Source organism: Pagrus major, chromosome 6 (genome assembly GCF_040436345.1).
Source record: "Pagrus major chromosome 6, Pma_NU_1.0".
Lineage (NCBI taxonomy): Eukaryota > Metazoa > Chordata > Actinopteri > Spariformes > Sparidae > Pagrus > Pagrus major.
Genome location: NC_133220.1, coordinates 18276123 through 18292934, shown reverse-complemented (window position 1 = coordinate 18292934; position 16812 = coordinate 18276123). Strand labels below are relative to the sequence as shown.

At 38.2% G+C, this 16812-nt stretch overlaps 1 protein-coding gene across 1 annotated transcript; it reads right to left on the bottom strand.

The window, feature by feature from the left end:
- Nucleotides 1-890: 890 nt before the first annotated feature.
- LOC140998047 (sodium- and chloride-dependent GABA transporter 2-like) lies at nt 891-15977 on the bottom strand. The gene is made up of 14 exons (XM_073468179.1): nt 15785-15977; nt 15050-15184; nt 13863-14003; nt 13372-13459; nt 12592-12724; nt 11983-12117; nt 11722-11825; nt 11309-11433; nt 10146-10258; nt 9865-10002; nt 9548-9650; nt 7108-7208; nt 5308-5478; nt 891-1043 (listed from the first exon to the last, which is right to left on the bottom strand). Exons 1-14 carry the CDS (start codon nt 15975-15977, stop codon nt 891-893), a joined length of 1833 nt encoding a protein of 610 aa, XP_073324280.1.
- Nucleotides 15978-16812: the final 835 nt, after the last annotated feature.

The window sequence follows — 16812 nt, the reverse complement described above, 5'->3', positions numbered from 1 at the left end:
ATAGGTGGCAAAAACAGTACAACTACAGTCTCTTATATTATTTAAGCACGATATCTGTACAGTCTACACAATCAATCAAGTCAAACTTCCTTCATAAGATTAACTGTGAGTGGGAAGACCTGTAACTAAACCCCCTTATTTAGTGAGCTAATGAGCACGGTAGGCTGGCAATCAGCTTATACAGCAAAGCAAAATGTTGGCTGCATTGTAAGAAGTTGTTTGTTTGTTGGGAACAGACAAAGACTTAAGGTCCCCACAGTATTATAACAAATGATAGGGGAATTTGATAAAAGATAGGTCGCTTAATACATGTAACACCATAAAAATGTTTATCATACAGTAGATAGCTAATAGAGCAGATATGTATACTTTAATTTAAATCTTTCCTGCGTCTTGACATGTATAAGGCAAACCATTTCAAATACATACAGCATATGAAGCTTAATGTGTTAAAGAATAAAAATTCAGGATTTACCACCAGAATAAAGGCGTTCTGCACTGTATGAATACAGCAGCTGCTGCTACATTTAAGATTGCCTAAAAATCAGTGTCAACAGTACATCTTAGTGGGCAGTGATAATCAAAATTGGCATCTCCTGATCATCTATGGAGGTGGCATACTGAAACATGAAAGCATATTAAAGGATTGCTTTAACTGAAAATAGCTTGTAAATACTGTATGTTTACAACGTAGAGATATTTTACAGTGACATAACACTCACTGCTTATTGTGCAGGTTGCAGACATGATATGGAAACCCAGTGCAGCTGGAAGTCTTCAGAATTTATTGCTCATCATAATTTCTTAAAAATGCTAAGCTTGTAAAAACCTGTTTGAAAGTTTAAGATAGAAACATCCTATTGAAAACTGTATAAAATATTTGCACTTTCTCACACCTGCATCTCCATCTCAGTTCCTCCATTTGCCTTGTATTCATTTGCAGCAGGAGTAAGAGTGTTTGGGTCTGGGTTTAAAGGGCATTGCTCCGGTTGCTTTGCTTTGTTGTGCGTCTGGTTTTCAGGGCGGCAAAGTTGCCTTAGGTTCTGTAGAAACAGGGTGGTAACACAACAATTAACGTAACAATGGATTTGCAAGACACTAAACAAATGTTACAAATAAGTGTAGAGATAACTTAACAAATACGAAGGAGGAATATTGCAGTCTTGTACTTGTTATGCTGACTTTTCCTGTAGCGCAAACATGTTTACATATGTGTTTTTTAGTGAAATGTCTCTACAAGTATTGCATTGTTGTGAAGTTTGGTACATAAATTTATATTCCACTCAGGGTGAATTGTAATAACGTTGGCAATCCCCTGAAATGTAATAATCTTTGCATGTGTGCTGAATTATATGATTTTTGGCTGTCCTGGCCTGTTTGTGTCACAACAGCATATTGAGGCTTAGAGGAATACCAGGAAATGAAACTTGCACATATTTGAGTGGGCAGTGTATTGCTTTCCTGGATTATGTTGCTTTGGCCTTTGGCTGATTCAGGTTAAATGTTTTGCCAGAGCCGGTGTGTCAGTTCCCACAAGTACAACAAAACTATGGTATTATCTAAATGTGTGCTGTCAAAGTGTTTATGTTATGTCTAGTATTAGTTCTAAATGTTTTAAATAGAGCTGAAACCCTTAGTTGACTTTATTAGTTAGTGCAGTGGCAAAAAATTAATCGACAACTATTATGACAATAATGTCGTTGTATACAAGGTTAAATTGATTCACTATGGGGTTTTGGACTGTAAGTCAAACAAAACAATATTTTCAATACTTGTTTTGTTCAATAGTGGTGGGTATTTTTCTATTTATCAAACTATTGATTGAGAAAATAATATGTAGTTCAATATGCAGTTTAATCGATAATGAAAAATAATCACTAGTGTCCAGTTTTAATGATACTGGCACGCAGTGTGCCATGCCATTGGACAGGACCAGTCCTGCTAGAGGGACCTGAGGTGGAGGCTGTGGACTCATACAAATACCTCGGGCTGTGGCTGGATAATAAACTGGACTGGACAACACACACCAGCCACCTGTATGGGAAGACGCAAAGCAGGCTGTACTTCCTAAGGAGACTGCGGTCTTTCAACATCTGCAGCAAACTGCTGTGGATGTTTTACCAGTCTGTGGTTGCCAGTGTCCTCTTTTACACTGTGGTGTGCTGGGGGGGCAGCACATCCAAGAAGGACACATCCAGACTGGATAAACTGATCAGGCGGGCCAGCTCTGTGGTCGGCATGAAGCTCGACCCTCTGGTGACGGTGGCAGAGAGGAGGACACTGGAAAAACTGCTGGATATTATGGACAATACCAGCCACCCTCTGCACACCGTCATCAGCGACCAGCGGAGCCTGTTCAGTGAAAGACTGCTCCTTCCCAAGTGTAGGACCAACAGACTTAAGAACTCCTTTGTCCCTCATGCCATCAGGCTGTACAACTCCTCACTTGGGGGGAGGAGGAAATAGATAGCCGGCAATACTGCAATACTGTGTCACTGTGCAATAACTTATTTATCTATTTATCTATTTATTCACATACATACCTGGTCACTCTTACTTTCGTGCAATAATTTCTGTACAATAACACATATACAGTCCTCTACATTTATATTTATTTTATTTTATTTTATTTTATTTTGTTTTATTTTTATTGTATTCTATTGTATTTTGTTCTATTCCTATCTTTATTTTCTATTTTTAGCTAAGAGTTTATTGTGAACTGTATGCTGCTGGAAATTCAATTTCCCTGAGGGAGTCATCCCAACGGGATCAATAAAGTCAAGTCTAAGTCTAAGGACAGGACAGGACAACAGACCTAACCGTTAAATAAAATGGTGGGAAAATACAAGCCTATAGGCAGTACTCAGACACATAAAGCCTGCCCTTTCATCTCTAATTTCTCACATTTTTAAGCATCATTAGTGTCAAGTTGAACATTTATGTTGAGCATGTTGGCATGTGCAGCTGCATGTCCTTGACCAGCATGTCTGGCTAGAGGGCTTCAGTGATATACTGCTGGGGGGGTGAAGGCAATTGCTTGTTACTAACCAAGCAGAACAATAAAACAAAAAGATTACAGTTTGGTAATAACTTCACAAGAACAGATATACTTGAGCCTCGTTTTCACCAAACAGTCCGGTTCATTTCAGTTCACTTCATTGCACATCACAACAGTAGCCCCTAGATCTGCTTTGCGCTTCCACTATGGACAGCAGTCTTAAATGTAGGTGGGGTTGTTACTGGCCAGCTTTGGGGGAACTTCCTTCCACTTTCCAGCAGTAAGGAAACAACAAATGAGACTTGTCTTAACTCTTAGTAAGCTGCTGAATTTATTAAATGACACACTGTGACCTATGCTGTACATTACTGCCAGAAAAACAACATACACAAACTGCTAACCTTGGCTTCCTCTGCTCTGCTTGCATTCACTTTGTCTCTAATGCCGCTCGCTCATTCTTGACCACACACCCACGTTTTCCACACATAGCACACACTTGTAGTTGTTTATCACCACAAGGAAACAATCTTTACTTAAGAAAAAACTTCAGGCAGTTAGACGGAAGTATGGGAGCACAATTTATCACAAAATATTCTTAATCGCAATATGACTAAGTGCAATATCCAAATCGCAAGAACTGCAATTATTTTATAAAGATAAAATGGCACACAAAACAATGTTATAATGAAATTTTGCAGTGCTGCAGAGATTATCTGGCCTACGAGGCTTGTTCTCCATATGTAACAAAACATGTTTGTTTGGCAGAGCCACATCATCATGATTTTACTAGTTTTTCAATGACAACGAAAATTGTGATGTCAAATTTAATCATCCATAATAATCATGAATTATATCGCAATCGCAATATCTGTCAAAATAATCGCAATATCACTTTTTGAACATATTGTGCAGCCCTAGACAGAAGACTGCAGATAAAAAGCATCAAGTGTAATCCCAATTCAGAGTGCAGGGGAGGAGACGACTCTGGCTGTTTTGACTGACCAATCAGTGGTCTGCTGTGTTGTAACCCCACCTTTTAATATTGGATCAGTGTGCTAGGTATCTCAACAGAAGGGTAATGAAAAAACAGGACAGCTCCAAATGGTTCTTTTGGTACCATACGCAACTTTTCACAATGGAAACACAAACAATTGTGTAACGAACCGGACTGAACTGAACCATACTGCTTTGTGGAAACAGGGCTATTTTTTATATCCTTGATGAATATAAATCAAGCAACATAACCAATATGAAAAACAATGGTGTAACAACTTGTGCGAACACAAGATGATGTAAAACCAATGAACTGAAAACAAAAAGAAAACAACAACAGCCAAACATAAAAAAAAAAGAAAAGAGAAAGAGGAAAGAAAAGGAGGTGGGGATGGGGGGATAACCCTAAACAGCTTACAGTAAGACAGGAAGTTCCTGATGACATAATCAAAAGCTACAATATCAGATAATAACCCATACTGTGTAATGAATAATCCATTTTGTCCTTTGTGATTGTCCTCGATCAATCAGATGAAGTACAAGTCCACCCCTCTGTTAAAATTTAACAAAACGTCTACTGGTTATTAAGCTATGATCTTTGTTCTACTACAGTACTTGTATTCTGTGGCAATGTTTAATTAGATCTCATTGTTCATAGTTCTCATTGTCGTGGCTGAACACAGAGTACTGTTAAATCCAAATCCAAAAGCGTGTTCAATTGTTCCATTGCAGCCGTAAGTGACTCCGTGTCCCTCAGGTCAAAGTACACAGGCCACTACACTGTCTTAAGTCATTTTGATAAGCAACAATCAAAGCTAGAAAACTGCCAAGGAAGGAAGTAAACTTGTTAATTATTAGTGAAATGATAACAAAATCACACTATTTGTCATGACACATAAAGTTAAAGTTCAAACCATCACTCCAGCGTCCCCTCACAATGGAAATCAAAGCTTTCATATTAGCGACTTAATATTGTAATGTTCGCATTTGGGCTCCAAATAATGATTGTTTTCATTATAGTTCAATCTGCTGACTAATTTTGCGATTGTTTGGCCAATGAAATGTCTCAAAAGAGTAAAAACGCCCCTTTGAAGTTCCCAGAGCTCAGATAGACCTATTTCAAGTCTGTGAGTGTTTTGTCTGACAAAACCTAAAGGTATTGAGTTTATTATCATAAAAGACTAAGAAAACTTGCAGAAGTTTACATTCAAGAGGCTGGAATCGGTCAATCATTAATTTTCTGTTGATCAAGTGATAGATTCCGCTCAAGATCACACTTATTATTGTGTTTTCATAATACTTTACTGAGTACATACCTGCGATACTGTCCCTTTCATCTGAGTCATTTTAAAGATGATCCACAGAGGAACCAGGAGAACACAGAACAGTCCAAGGGACCAGCCCAAAGCATAAGCCCAGGTCGGGTAGATGTAGGTTTTGTTGAACTTGAGAGGCTTGTACTTCACCACCGAAAAGATGAAGGTACCCTGCCAGGAAAAAAAATTATATTTTCATACGGTTTTAGTTGTTTTTATCAACACATGTTGACTTTTAGTGCCAGTCCAGTGATGTCCACTGAGGTCTCAATGTAGTCCAGTATACAGGAATGTTAAGTTTATTATTTACACATGGAAGTTTTTTTTCGATAATCCCAACACATATACTGTATTGTTCACAGAATGCTTTTCATTTCCACACACAATTTTGACAACCCTGTCCACACACTTAAAACTGCAGTGTGGAACTATTGTTTCCCCCTTTTGACAGTGAGCGTAAATACACGAACACGGCCGACGTGCTTTTGACACCATTGGCTCCACCATACTTCTCCTTGCTGTGGCCTACTCCATCTGTATGGCTGCTCCCCTCTTTATCTTGCTACAAAAACGCAATACTGTACTGTTATCTGATGGAAATAGGCTTAATCAGCATTGTGTTAAGTTGTTTGGCAAGGGGTTGAATGTAATGAATGTTCATTTATATGTAAATTGTGCACTACAGGTTAAAGTAAACAATCTGAGCACTTCTTCCACCACGGCATGTAATCCCATCAAACCACTTGGCTACCTTCACTCGAGCAGCCTTTTTTCTAAGCAGCTGGAAGGACATTTGAGTTTTACATTGACATTGAGTTTTACAACACAAAAAAACTTCCAATGCCATAAATCTCAGTGCAGTGCAGTGATGATGTGACCTCTTTCTGTGCAGGACTCAGTCAGCACCTCTGATATCTTGTCAGTCAGAATGGAGGAAAAAAACTAGGAACGTCCTCACTGTGTTTTTTTCCCCAACAGGTTAACGTTTGCTCTACAATACGTAAAAAACACTTATTATGAGCCACTCTCTGGCATCAGATTAATGCAAGAGCAAGATTAAAACAGGTCTAACACTACAGACAAGTCTAAACATATAATTATGAATCATCAATGCTATCTAGCACTTTTGGAAATTAATGGGACAAGAGCCGAGTCTTATCACTCACTGATCTCTCTAAAGCTCTTGCAGCTACCATAAAAAGAGTGATGGACACTAAGTGTACTGATATGTTCTCTACCCTAAACCTATTACTGAATTAAAAACTATTTAATTTCCGACAGTTTTCAAATGTCAAACTTGGTTTGCAGTTTCATTGTTCCAAGTTCGATTTAAACCATTAGTTAATAATCTCTAATCTGTGGTTATTTCCCCCCTCTCTTCTTCATCTTGTATAATATTGTAATGTTTGGTCTTGTTTAAACCTCTCATTCCACCTTGTTTTTCGTTCTGAGGTAGTTTGGGAGGGAGACAGTGATAGGGAAAAGTGTAAATGTCAACAAAACGTGTTGTATAATATACTGTTAAAATGATATACCATAAACACATATGTGGATATCTGACTCTTCCATACTCTCATATGCAGAATTTTTTCTGTAAGTAGACCTTGCATTTGCAAGAAATGCTTTTTAATTCACATTTTTTAAAATCCTCACTTAATTCACTCACATCTCGTCCTCATTCCTCACCTCCTCCCACTTACCATTTGAGGGCAGAAAAAGAATGATTCCAAGCATTGTTGAATTTGGTGTGTGAGCACAATCAAAAATAAAGCAAAATAACAGAAACTCTGTTTCACTCACCATACAAACAATGGGGGTAACATAAAGCCAGCAATACTTCATCACTGACGATGGACGATAACCTATCATGTCTTCAATGTCATCATAGAGACTGTCTGCACCTGTTAATCAAAAGGAAATAAATGTTTTAATCTAAAATCTGTAGAAATTCAAATTAATTCTGAACAGTCACCCGAATAGTAGTTAGAACACTTTACCATGTTTGTATTTTGTATTTTGGCATGTATTTTCATATTACAGATATGAACATCATGATCAAAACATTGTAAATAAAATGTCATCGCTAAGTCGTTTATACAGAATAGAGTAGTTCCCTCTGCATACAAGAAGAAAAATGTTATAGTTAAAAGTTAAAAATATACTGCTTAACAGTAGTTGAACATAAAATTTTAGCAATTATGCAAATAATCCTAATCTTGTTACACATGGAGCCATGACAATGTTTAATGTGATCTAAATAACCACAGTACTGACGGCCAATCAAGTAAACTGTATCTGTTTTAATTGCATCATATCGTTCGCAGTGTTAACATCTATTATCAACAACTGTTTGCATTATACATCAGCCTGTGCATTGTGTTCTGCAACTATGCTCTGTCCTATGATGATAACTGAGGTAAAAAGATGTTTTTCAGTTGTTTTTAATAGGTACAAACTAGTCGTGTAAGTATAGTTCAGTGCTGTGGTGCTGGTTAAAAATCATTAAAAGTGTTGTGATATGTCTTAAAATTGAATGAGAATACTTTTCGCTGACGTTATCTATAATATTTGAAACTAATACTTTCAAGTTCATACACACAGACACACACAAGCACATGTATCAAGTCAAATTACTTTATAAAGCACATCTGTTGAAATTTTCAAAAACACTAGTCACATAAAAATGGTTCCTCCCACGCTCCTCCCAAATATGCAGGCCAAAAAGTAAACAAGAAAAAAAGGGTTTTAAGTTTGATTTAGGAGTAACTATTGTAAAGTGCCAGTGTTGCAATTATGACCACTTAAACCTGTTAAATAACCCTGTCACTCTAACCACAAATCCCTCTGAGGCACTATTTAAATTTCACTTGACATTAGGCCCCTGTGAAGGTTGTGTGTGAAGAGCTCTCTCAGATCTTATGTATTCAGTCACATTCAGAGAGGCTCAAATGTCTATAAAGCTTAAAAAAAACTTACAGAGGAGTCATGGAGGGAAAAAAATCTGAATGTAAAAGAGAACAAAGTGAGGGCAAGATATCAAGCAAGTCAACCAGGGAGGCTGGTCTACAGAGGCAGAGGAGGTGGCTCTTCCTCTGTTTTTGAGAGGCAAGAGGGAGATCAAAAATAAAAGAGCAACTGGTTGAAATTAAACATCTCTGAAGCATTTATAAAATGACTTTTCTCTCTTGTAAAAATGTCTGAGCAGTGACACCTGCTAGGGTGGGCGTGAGAAGAAGGGGCAGTTCAGAAACATATTAGAAAAAATTATATTGTGTAAATAATGAGCTACATTTAAACTAAATATGCCACTTCCCTTTTATCATTGAGGTTATATAGATGTCAGCTAGCCAACACAACAGTTTGCTTGTTGTTGCAGCCCTGTTAAGCTAACAGCCGCATGAACAATCTTCAAAAATGCCACAAAGTTGAAACAACAATTCAAAAAAAGAGTCAAGTTATCTAAAACCTTCTTGCTGTATTGATTTGTAAAGTGTTCGTATTATGATGGGTTAGCTCCTAAACTGGCAACTAAATGTATTATCATTGTTGTAATTTGTGCTCTAGTTTGTTGTAATCTATATAATAAACAGTATATCTACACCCTTTATAAATACTCTATCCTCTGCATTAGGCCTGCAGTTAATCTGGCAACAGAAGAATTGAATGAAAGTATTTTGCTTTTAAGAAATCTTATAAGACATTGTTTTACTCCAAAAGTTTTCAATGACCGTAAGTAAGTACAGATAAGCAGTCAACCAGTGTTAAAATAACATGATAACATGGGTTGGTTTTCCTCCTGTCCTCCCCGATGTTTTCAGTCACCACCCGAAACTGAAATCAACTGACCAAATACCTCAGGTATGAGAGATTATTTTTTACCATAATAAAATAAATAATAAGGATATTGATCTTATCTATTAAAGAGCTAAACCAGTCCTCAGTGGAGGATGTACTCAGATTTTCTGGAACAAACTGACACCGACCTGAATTAAACCAACGGTTATCAAGTCAGCTGATTTTATCTATACTAACCACTAAATAAAGGCTCCTAAGTAATTTTCCATTAGGAACACGTTCCATGGTTTAAAGTCGACTTTTTTTGCTTTTCATCATATGAGTATAAAACCTTTTAAAACTTGTAATAATTTGGTTGACTGAAGATAGCTTCACCAGGCATTTAAAAAAACAATACTGTATCATATATATTATTGATTAATGCAGAATCACCATAATGACTTACCATATATCCATCCGATTGCAATAGACTGACACACTGAAAGAAGGAGAAGATTGTTCCCACTGCAAACATAATGGTCAAAAAGTTGAAGGAAATACAAGCCTCCCTGCAGGAACACAGAGGGTCAATTGTTACTGCAGATCAAACACTCATGTGCAACTTCAATTTATTAGGACAAGGACAGATTGTTAGTGAAAAAGATAATGGAGTAATTAGTATTGGCCTGGTTTTGGACAGTACACTGGCTAGCTTATATTCATTGTGAACAGACCACAAAGAAAAAAAATGGTAGGGTGGTAGGGACCTAGTAGAGTTCTCACCTCTGTGACGAGAAGGAGGCCGAGAAAGAAGCAAACAGAGCAAAGACAGAGCAGCAGCAGTTCTCGACGATAAGCTCTTCTAAACACAGTGGGGAACATGTCTGTCACTGAAGTCATGAGGCACTCCAGACTCACAAACTGCCAGAGACACAGACCAATGGGTAAACTGAAATACTTTCGTGAAGAACAAGAAATCTGTTGTCTGCTATTAACAAAGTTTAAATAATAAAACATGATGGATTTATAACTGCTTAATGTGATGAAATATGTTTTTATCTGACCTGTGTATCTGCACCCAACAAGATGACCATGATGAAGAAGCAAATAGCCCATAGCTGAGGAAAAGGCATCATGGCTACTGCGCGTGGATAGGCGATAAATGCCAAACCAGGTCCTGTATTTGAGAAGGCAATTTTTTAATTATACAAGATTCATATGAATTTGTAATTATGTAACATGTATAATACACTTAGTTACCACTTTATTCCAGCTACCACAGAGGTTTTCATGCCTTTAGAATACCCTAAGACCTGCAAAGACTGTTAACTACATATTTTTGGGAAAATGAGGGATGAACTTCAGTGTTTCCGATGATGGACAAATGTGTCACGGTGCTACTGTGGCAGTATGTGTTCTCCCTACCTGCTCCTCCCCCCTCCTTTTCTCCCTCACCTGCTCCTTCTCCTGTGTGTGTGTCTGTGGGTGTGGCAGCAGCAGATTGGCACACCTGTTCCAGATTATCACCCTCGGGCTTTATCTACCTGGTCTCTCCACCACTTCGGTGCTAGATTATTACATCCCATACAGTGACTGTAGTGCTGCGATTTAGTGTTCTCCATACACTCAGAGTGTTTTGTGTTTTCTGTGTTTTTGCCGTTGCGCTAATGCCCTTGCTCTTTGGCTGCAGAAATCTCCAGTGCCATTCTGCACTACTTCCAGTTTGCTCTCCTGTGTTCCTCCATGCCGGCTCCAGCCAACCCTGCCTGCCTGCCTGCCTGCCTGCCTGCCTGCCTGCCTGCCGGAAATCACAGTTTTGTGAAATAAAATCTTTTATTCACTGACTTCCTGTCTCTGATATCTGCATTTGGGTCCCAAGAACAACCCCCACAGTAACACAAATGTTTCAGTTTTTTGACTATTGGGGTTTCAGAAAAGCTGACCGTTGGAACAATAGCCTTTGCTCAGCTCAATGAAGCCAACTTCATTGTTCTCATACATCTCTTCAAAGGACTGCAGTTGAATATTAGCCAGCAGGCCAGCACCGGCACATTTACAATTTGATTAATGTGTTTTCTCCTTTTTAGATGAATAAATCAAATTAAATGTGTCCTGCAGTACTTAATCGTAGAGTAGGTTTCCAATTCAAAATGGCTAAATATAGTAAAACCACACTAACAGACATTTTCCAAATTTAGGTTCAGGCACAGTTATATGGGGGTCTTACCAGAAGCAGCCACTTCAGATATTGGCAGTCCTTGTTCATACGACATAAACCCCAGAACTGAAAAGATTGCGAACCCTGCCACAAAACTTGACCCACCGTTCACCAAACACAGAACAAATGTGTCCCTGAGGAAATAAAAAAAGTATTTCGTAAATGAATGACAAGTCAGTAATTTTGGTTTCTGAGTTGAAAAGTAATGGAATTAAGTGAAAATGTTACAGAGAGAAGGAAATAATGAAGCATTTCAGACATAATGGTTAACATGAAATCTCGGAACGCTATAAAAATAATCCTTAGTTGCTCAACAAATCATAATGTTTGAGATAACAAGAGAAAAACACATTGCTACATCTCAAGCCAATCAGTTTTGTGATGCATTTAAATAAAGAAGACAAAAAGCAGAGAGCACTTACTTGTAACAATCATTGTTGAACTGATTGTAGCTGCCCAGAGCCGTTAGACTCCCCTGACAAATCCCAAAAGAGAAGAGAACCTGTGCACCTGCATCCATCCAAACCTAAGATGCCAAAACATTAATATTAGTGGAAGTTTCACTTTTTATTTTTTTTATTTATTTATTATTTTTTTTTACAGTTTTTGGGCCTCTGGTGGGAGGATATTGAGCTGGCAGCTTGTCTTGGTGTTAGTGTTAAATGTTTTACTTTATTACTTACTTGAGGATCCACCAACCTTGTCGGGTCAGGATACAGGTAGAATTTTAAGCCGTCTATTGCTCCTGGTAAAGTGAGTCCACGAACCAGCAGAACCACCAGCATCACATAGGGGAAAGTGGCTGTAAAGTAAACTACCTGTCAACACGAAACAAAGGCAGGTTTCTGCTTTTAAGATACCCTTGATTATTGGAATCTGACAAGAAGCTGCAACTACAAAACAAGAGTTGCATAAAAGAAAGACAATGTCAATATTAAGGAGATGTTTTACGATATCACTTCCTGAATGCTGAAGACTAAATATATCATTGTATTGTCTGTTCAAAGTAGGAAACCAAACCGGTGCCGTGCCATTATTCTGATGGCCCATTATTATGAAACTCCAATAGTCTGAAATAGGACCAAAAGCCCATTTGCCTGACAGATTGTATCCTGAATACAATACATACTTTCATTGCTCCAAACAAACACGTGCTAATGTTTCAATGCAGGTGTACTGAATGATGCAATTAAGTAATTACCACATCTGTTTAAAAGATCTCCTGCTCAGATGCCATAGTCAAAGAAATAATACATCCAGTCTTATCTCATTTTCTCGAGAAAGACTTCTACCTTTCCAGTGGATCTCACTCCTTTCCAAACGCAGAAGTAGCACAGGACCCACGCCAGTAAGAGACACAAGGCCAGCTCCCACCTCAGACTACCAATCTCCTCAATCCCTTGAGATATACCCAGTACTCGTCTCCTGAAAAGAAACACGTCATATTGCCAATAAGAGCAGTAAAACATTGTGGGGACAAAAACAATGGGAAACTTTGTTCAAGACTACTAATAATGATAAGAAAATATTAAATAAGGTTATTATGATGGTGAAGAATGACCTATCAATGTGACTGGTCACCACAGAGCCAAGTGGGTATTTATAACACATGCTACATTTATAGTGCACTGAGTGCACATGACCATGCCCAACAATGTGGGGAAAACGTTCAGGAAAACTCGAACTGACAGCCAAAATAATTTGTTGAAACATGGTCGCACCCATTTTGGGGGTTTGTCTTGGCTTGAGTTGAAATTGTAACAGCTTTGTGGTGTTTCCTTTTGGCACAGTGGTGCTTTGAGGGTAGTGCAAGAACCAGCATGTTAACAAGACAACAGAGAAATAATGAGTAATCACGGGTTAAGCAACATGGAAATACAGCTCACCGCTGGCCGAAAATTATTTTTATATTTCCTGACTTCTCTATGTACCAGTGTTTGTTATATATGTGCCCAATTGGATGCATGCACTTCCATAGATTATCTTTACAGAAAGAAAAACAACAAAACAACATTTAGTATTTGGCCTCCTAAAATGTGTGATATCAGCTATAAAGTAGTGATTTCACGTACTCCCAGAATTCTGTTGCAGGCGTTGTTGCGTTCGCAGCTGCTGTCCAATTGGATGAGGCATTTTTTTTGTCAAACTCAACACAAGTCTCTGAGAAAAAACAAAAAGGAGAAATTTTAAAATGTTAAAGTGTAGATACATATTTGAAAACAAAATGACAGATACAATTTTGTTAAATCAATTAATTGTGAAATCATGAAAAGTTTGAATACTGTGAAAATATTGTTGTGAACAATACAACCCGCAGGGTATAGTTATTTAGCCTAACTGTTTATGAAAACAAATAAACAACTAGGCTAGATACCCTGTGGGATGTATTTTTTAACAGTGGTTTTAAAGCATTGATAAAAAAAAAAAAGACAAAAAAGGAAGCTACTGTAATAGTGCATACCACCATTAATCACCACAGGGAAACCATGACAGCCCTATGAGCAACACATAACTCACACAAATCTGCCATGCACATAGTTTCTTTATCTGTCTGTATGTGTACCTGTATTCCAGGTGTTCCTGCAGCTGGCCCATGGAACCTCAGCGCTGAAAGACGAGAAGAGGTAGAAGAAGGCCCATGCCTGGATGACGATGTATGATACAGCAGCATATGCAATCACAACCTGGGTAGCATAACCAATCCCTGACGAGACAGACAAAGTTTGGTCATTGTAGATTATTGATAGTGATAGGGAAAATAGTATTGTAACATGTATAACATCTTTTTTCTTAAAGAAAGTATTGTTATTGTAGTTCTGTCTTGGTTTTGTGGTTGGTCATTGGTCAGGCTATTCTCCCAAGGGTTAATTTCCTATGTGCTCTTTGAAAATCTTACATCAAGGCATAATTTATGACATCATCCTGGTCCAGTGTCCAGTCTTACACACAGGTAATGTGGAAACCTAAAGCCTCCAGAAAACGGACTTTTCATCTGAGTAGGAGACATCTTCTGTGATGTCGTTACTTTTAAAATGACAAATAATTTCAGAATCATAGATTCAGGATCTTTATAATGAGGGTTAAGATGTAGATTAAATTTTAACAAGATAATAAAACTTTTTTGTGGAAAAATGCCATCCTTACTCCATTCAAATCATACAATGCTCCACCTAAGTTTGAGTTAGTTTTGTTTTTTTGTTAATATACTGTACATTTAAAACCTATTCATACTAATTCAACCCTTATCCACCTGATACTCCTTCAGCTGCTTCTTCATCCAATTTCATGCCCGTTATCCAGTTTAGCTCCTGGCCATTGGGCCAAAAACATGGTTCATGCAAGTACGCATAACGACATCTGGCCCAGCAGGCACAACTCTGCCCAGTAAGCATATTTAACGTGCGCTCTAACACACAGGTGCTGGTAACAAATGCAAGTCCTTGCAGGGGCAATATGGAGCCAAAAAGAGCTTTACCATGGCGGCAACAGTACACAAAGGAATGTGTAATGTCAGCATTTTTCATATGTCAATTTTAATTTTAATTTTTTTAGCTAGCAATTTCAATTCAGCGTCAGCTTTTTCACATCCAATGTTCATACTGCAATTTCCTCAAAATTGCCTTCTCTGGTTGCATAATGCAGTTGTAATTAACATTATTATTGACCTGTCAGTCATCTTTGCAGTACTTTTAATTGCACTGACCTATATAAAAGGTGATATACATACATAGTTTATTGATTGACACTGACCTTCAAACAAAGGGCAAAAGTGCCTCCAGCAGGTGATGCAGCCTTGAGATGTGAACTGTCCCATGGCTGTCTCCAGGAGGAACATTGGGATACCGCAAGCAAGCAGAAACAAGACATATGGAACCAGAAATGCACCTAAGAGCCAACAAAAAAGCCAAACAAGATCTGATGACGAGTCACGTAACGCATGAGACCACTTTGTTACTATAATCAGTTGACAAGATAAGACTTGCTCATAGCTCTTTTGGTTTTGTTGCATATTGTACAATAGCAAACATATAACTCATCATGGGGTCTGGTAGTATTTCCTGGATACAGAAGTTTAACATAAAATTTTTAGCAGTCCCCTAAATTCGAGAAAGGTGATCCAAAAATCTAGCCACAGATTGTTGCCTTAAAAGATCAAATACTAATGTAATATGACCGCAGAGTTTAAAGAGGCATCGCTTTTTATGTTGATATCTAACTTCGAAATAAGGAAAAAACAATGGTCCCCTTTGTCCCTCAAGTTTCATTCCATCACACGAAGAAAAAAAAAGTTGCTTTGTGTAACAAACAGAAGCTTTGTGCCACTCCTGAGCAACTTCCTTATCATTTAAATCTATGTATGACTCAAGGTTGTTTGTCCACATTTTATTGACATTGCACTAGATTCCGTGGAGTTGCGTTTCCTATTGTGCAGAAGAGTAAATGTAAAAGCATAAAGTATGTATGATTTTAATGTTTGCTGCTTACCTCCCCCATTTTTGTAGCACAAATAGGGGAACCTCCAGAGGTTTCCTAGTCCAACCAGGGTTCCCGCCACAGCCAGCAAGAACTCCAACTTGTTCCCCCACTGGCCGCGGTCCAACAGCTGAGTCTTCTTCGCAAGACTGTTATCTTGACCAGGCGTCTCAAGGCTGTTCCCTTTGAGGAATTCCCTTGACATGATCAAGAAAAGTAGCAGTTTATTACAATACTCTAAAATCTGATCTGAAAATTCCCATCCACCTCCTCCACATTTATAGGACAAGTGCTGACAAACTTTTCTAGCCCTGGGTTATGCACAGAGACAAAACTTCTCAGCTGATTGTTTGGCACTGTTCATAAGCTTTATTTATTTGTTGAACTTGAGCTGGCAGGATTATCAGGAATGGAAAATTTTCACTGGCAAGAGTTTATTAGAAAGCTGTACTTATTAGAGCACATTTTAGAATTAAAGCAATGCATTTAGCAGCCCAGCGTAAACCAAAAACATAGTGAAGTACTTACCCCTCCATCACAAAGCCCCCTCCCCCAAATGCTGCTTACAGCGAAACTGATCAGTATTCCTCTCAGCTGGGTGCACAACAGGCTCTCTACACAAACAACATGTCATGAGCAGAGCCAGAGTGAGAAACAAAGTAGCTATGGTTTCCTTTGGCTCCTCTATGACCTAATTATGGTCGGATTGGTCTGCACGCCATACCGTCTAACTAGAAAACTGTTTGGCTCTGATAAAGATCCAAGGTATACCACTTCCCTTCTGTATTTTTCCACTGAGACGGGAGCTGCTTGAGTCATTGAGATTAGCTCAGTTGCTAACAACTAAACCAAATCAGCTGAGCCGTCCCTGTTTTGTCAGTGGCTGTACACAGGCTTCAGTTATCTGCCAGTTGGGAATTTGCAGCTTTGGGTCATAAATCATTAAAGAACAATACCAACTTGAATTTCTGTGTGCAAACAGTCATCTGGTTTGAATAAGTGGGTGTAACAATGTGGACAGACTCATTTATACTGTATGC

Excerpts from the sequence above, each read along its gene's own strand:
- LOC140998047 (XM_073468179.1), bottom strand. The coding sequence starts at position 15,977 with ATGTCAAGGGAATTCCTCAAAGGGAACAGCCTTGAGACGCCTGGTCAA. Across the intron at positions 11,826-11,982 it reads CAAGGTTGGTGGATCCTCAA|GTTTGGATGGATGCAGGTGC; the intron begins GTAAGTAATAAA and ends TTGGCATCTTAG. Across the intron at positions 5,479-7,107 it reads TTACCCCCATTGTTTGTATG|GGTACCTTCATCTTTTCGGT; the intron begins GTGAGTGAAACA and ends TTTTCCTGGCAG.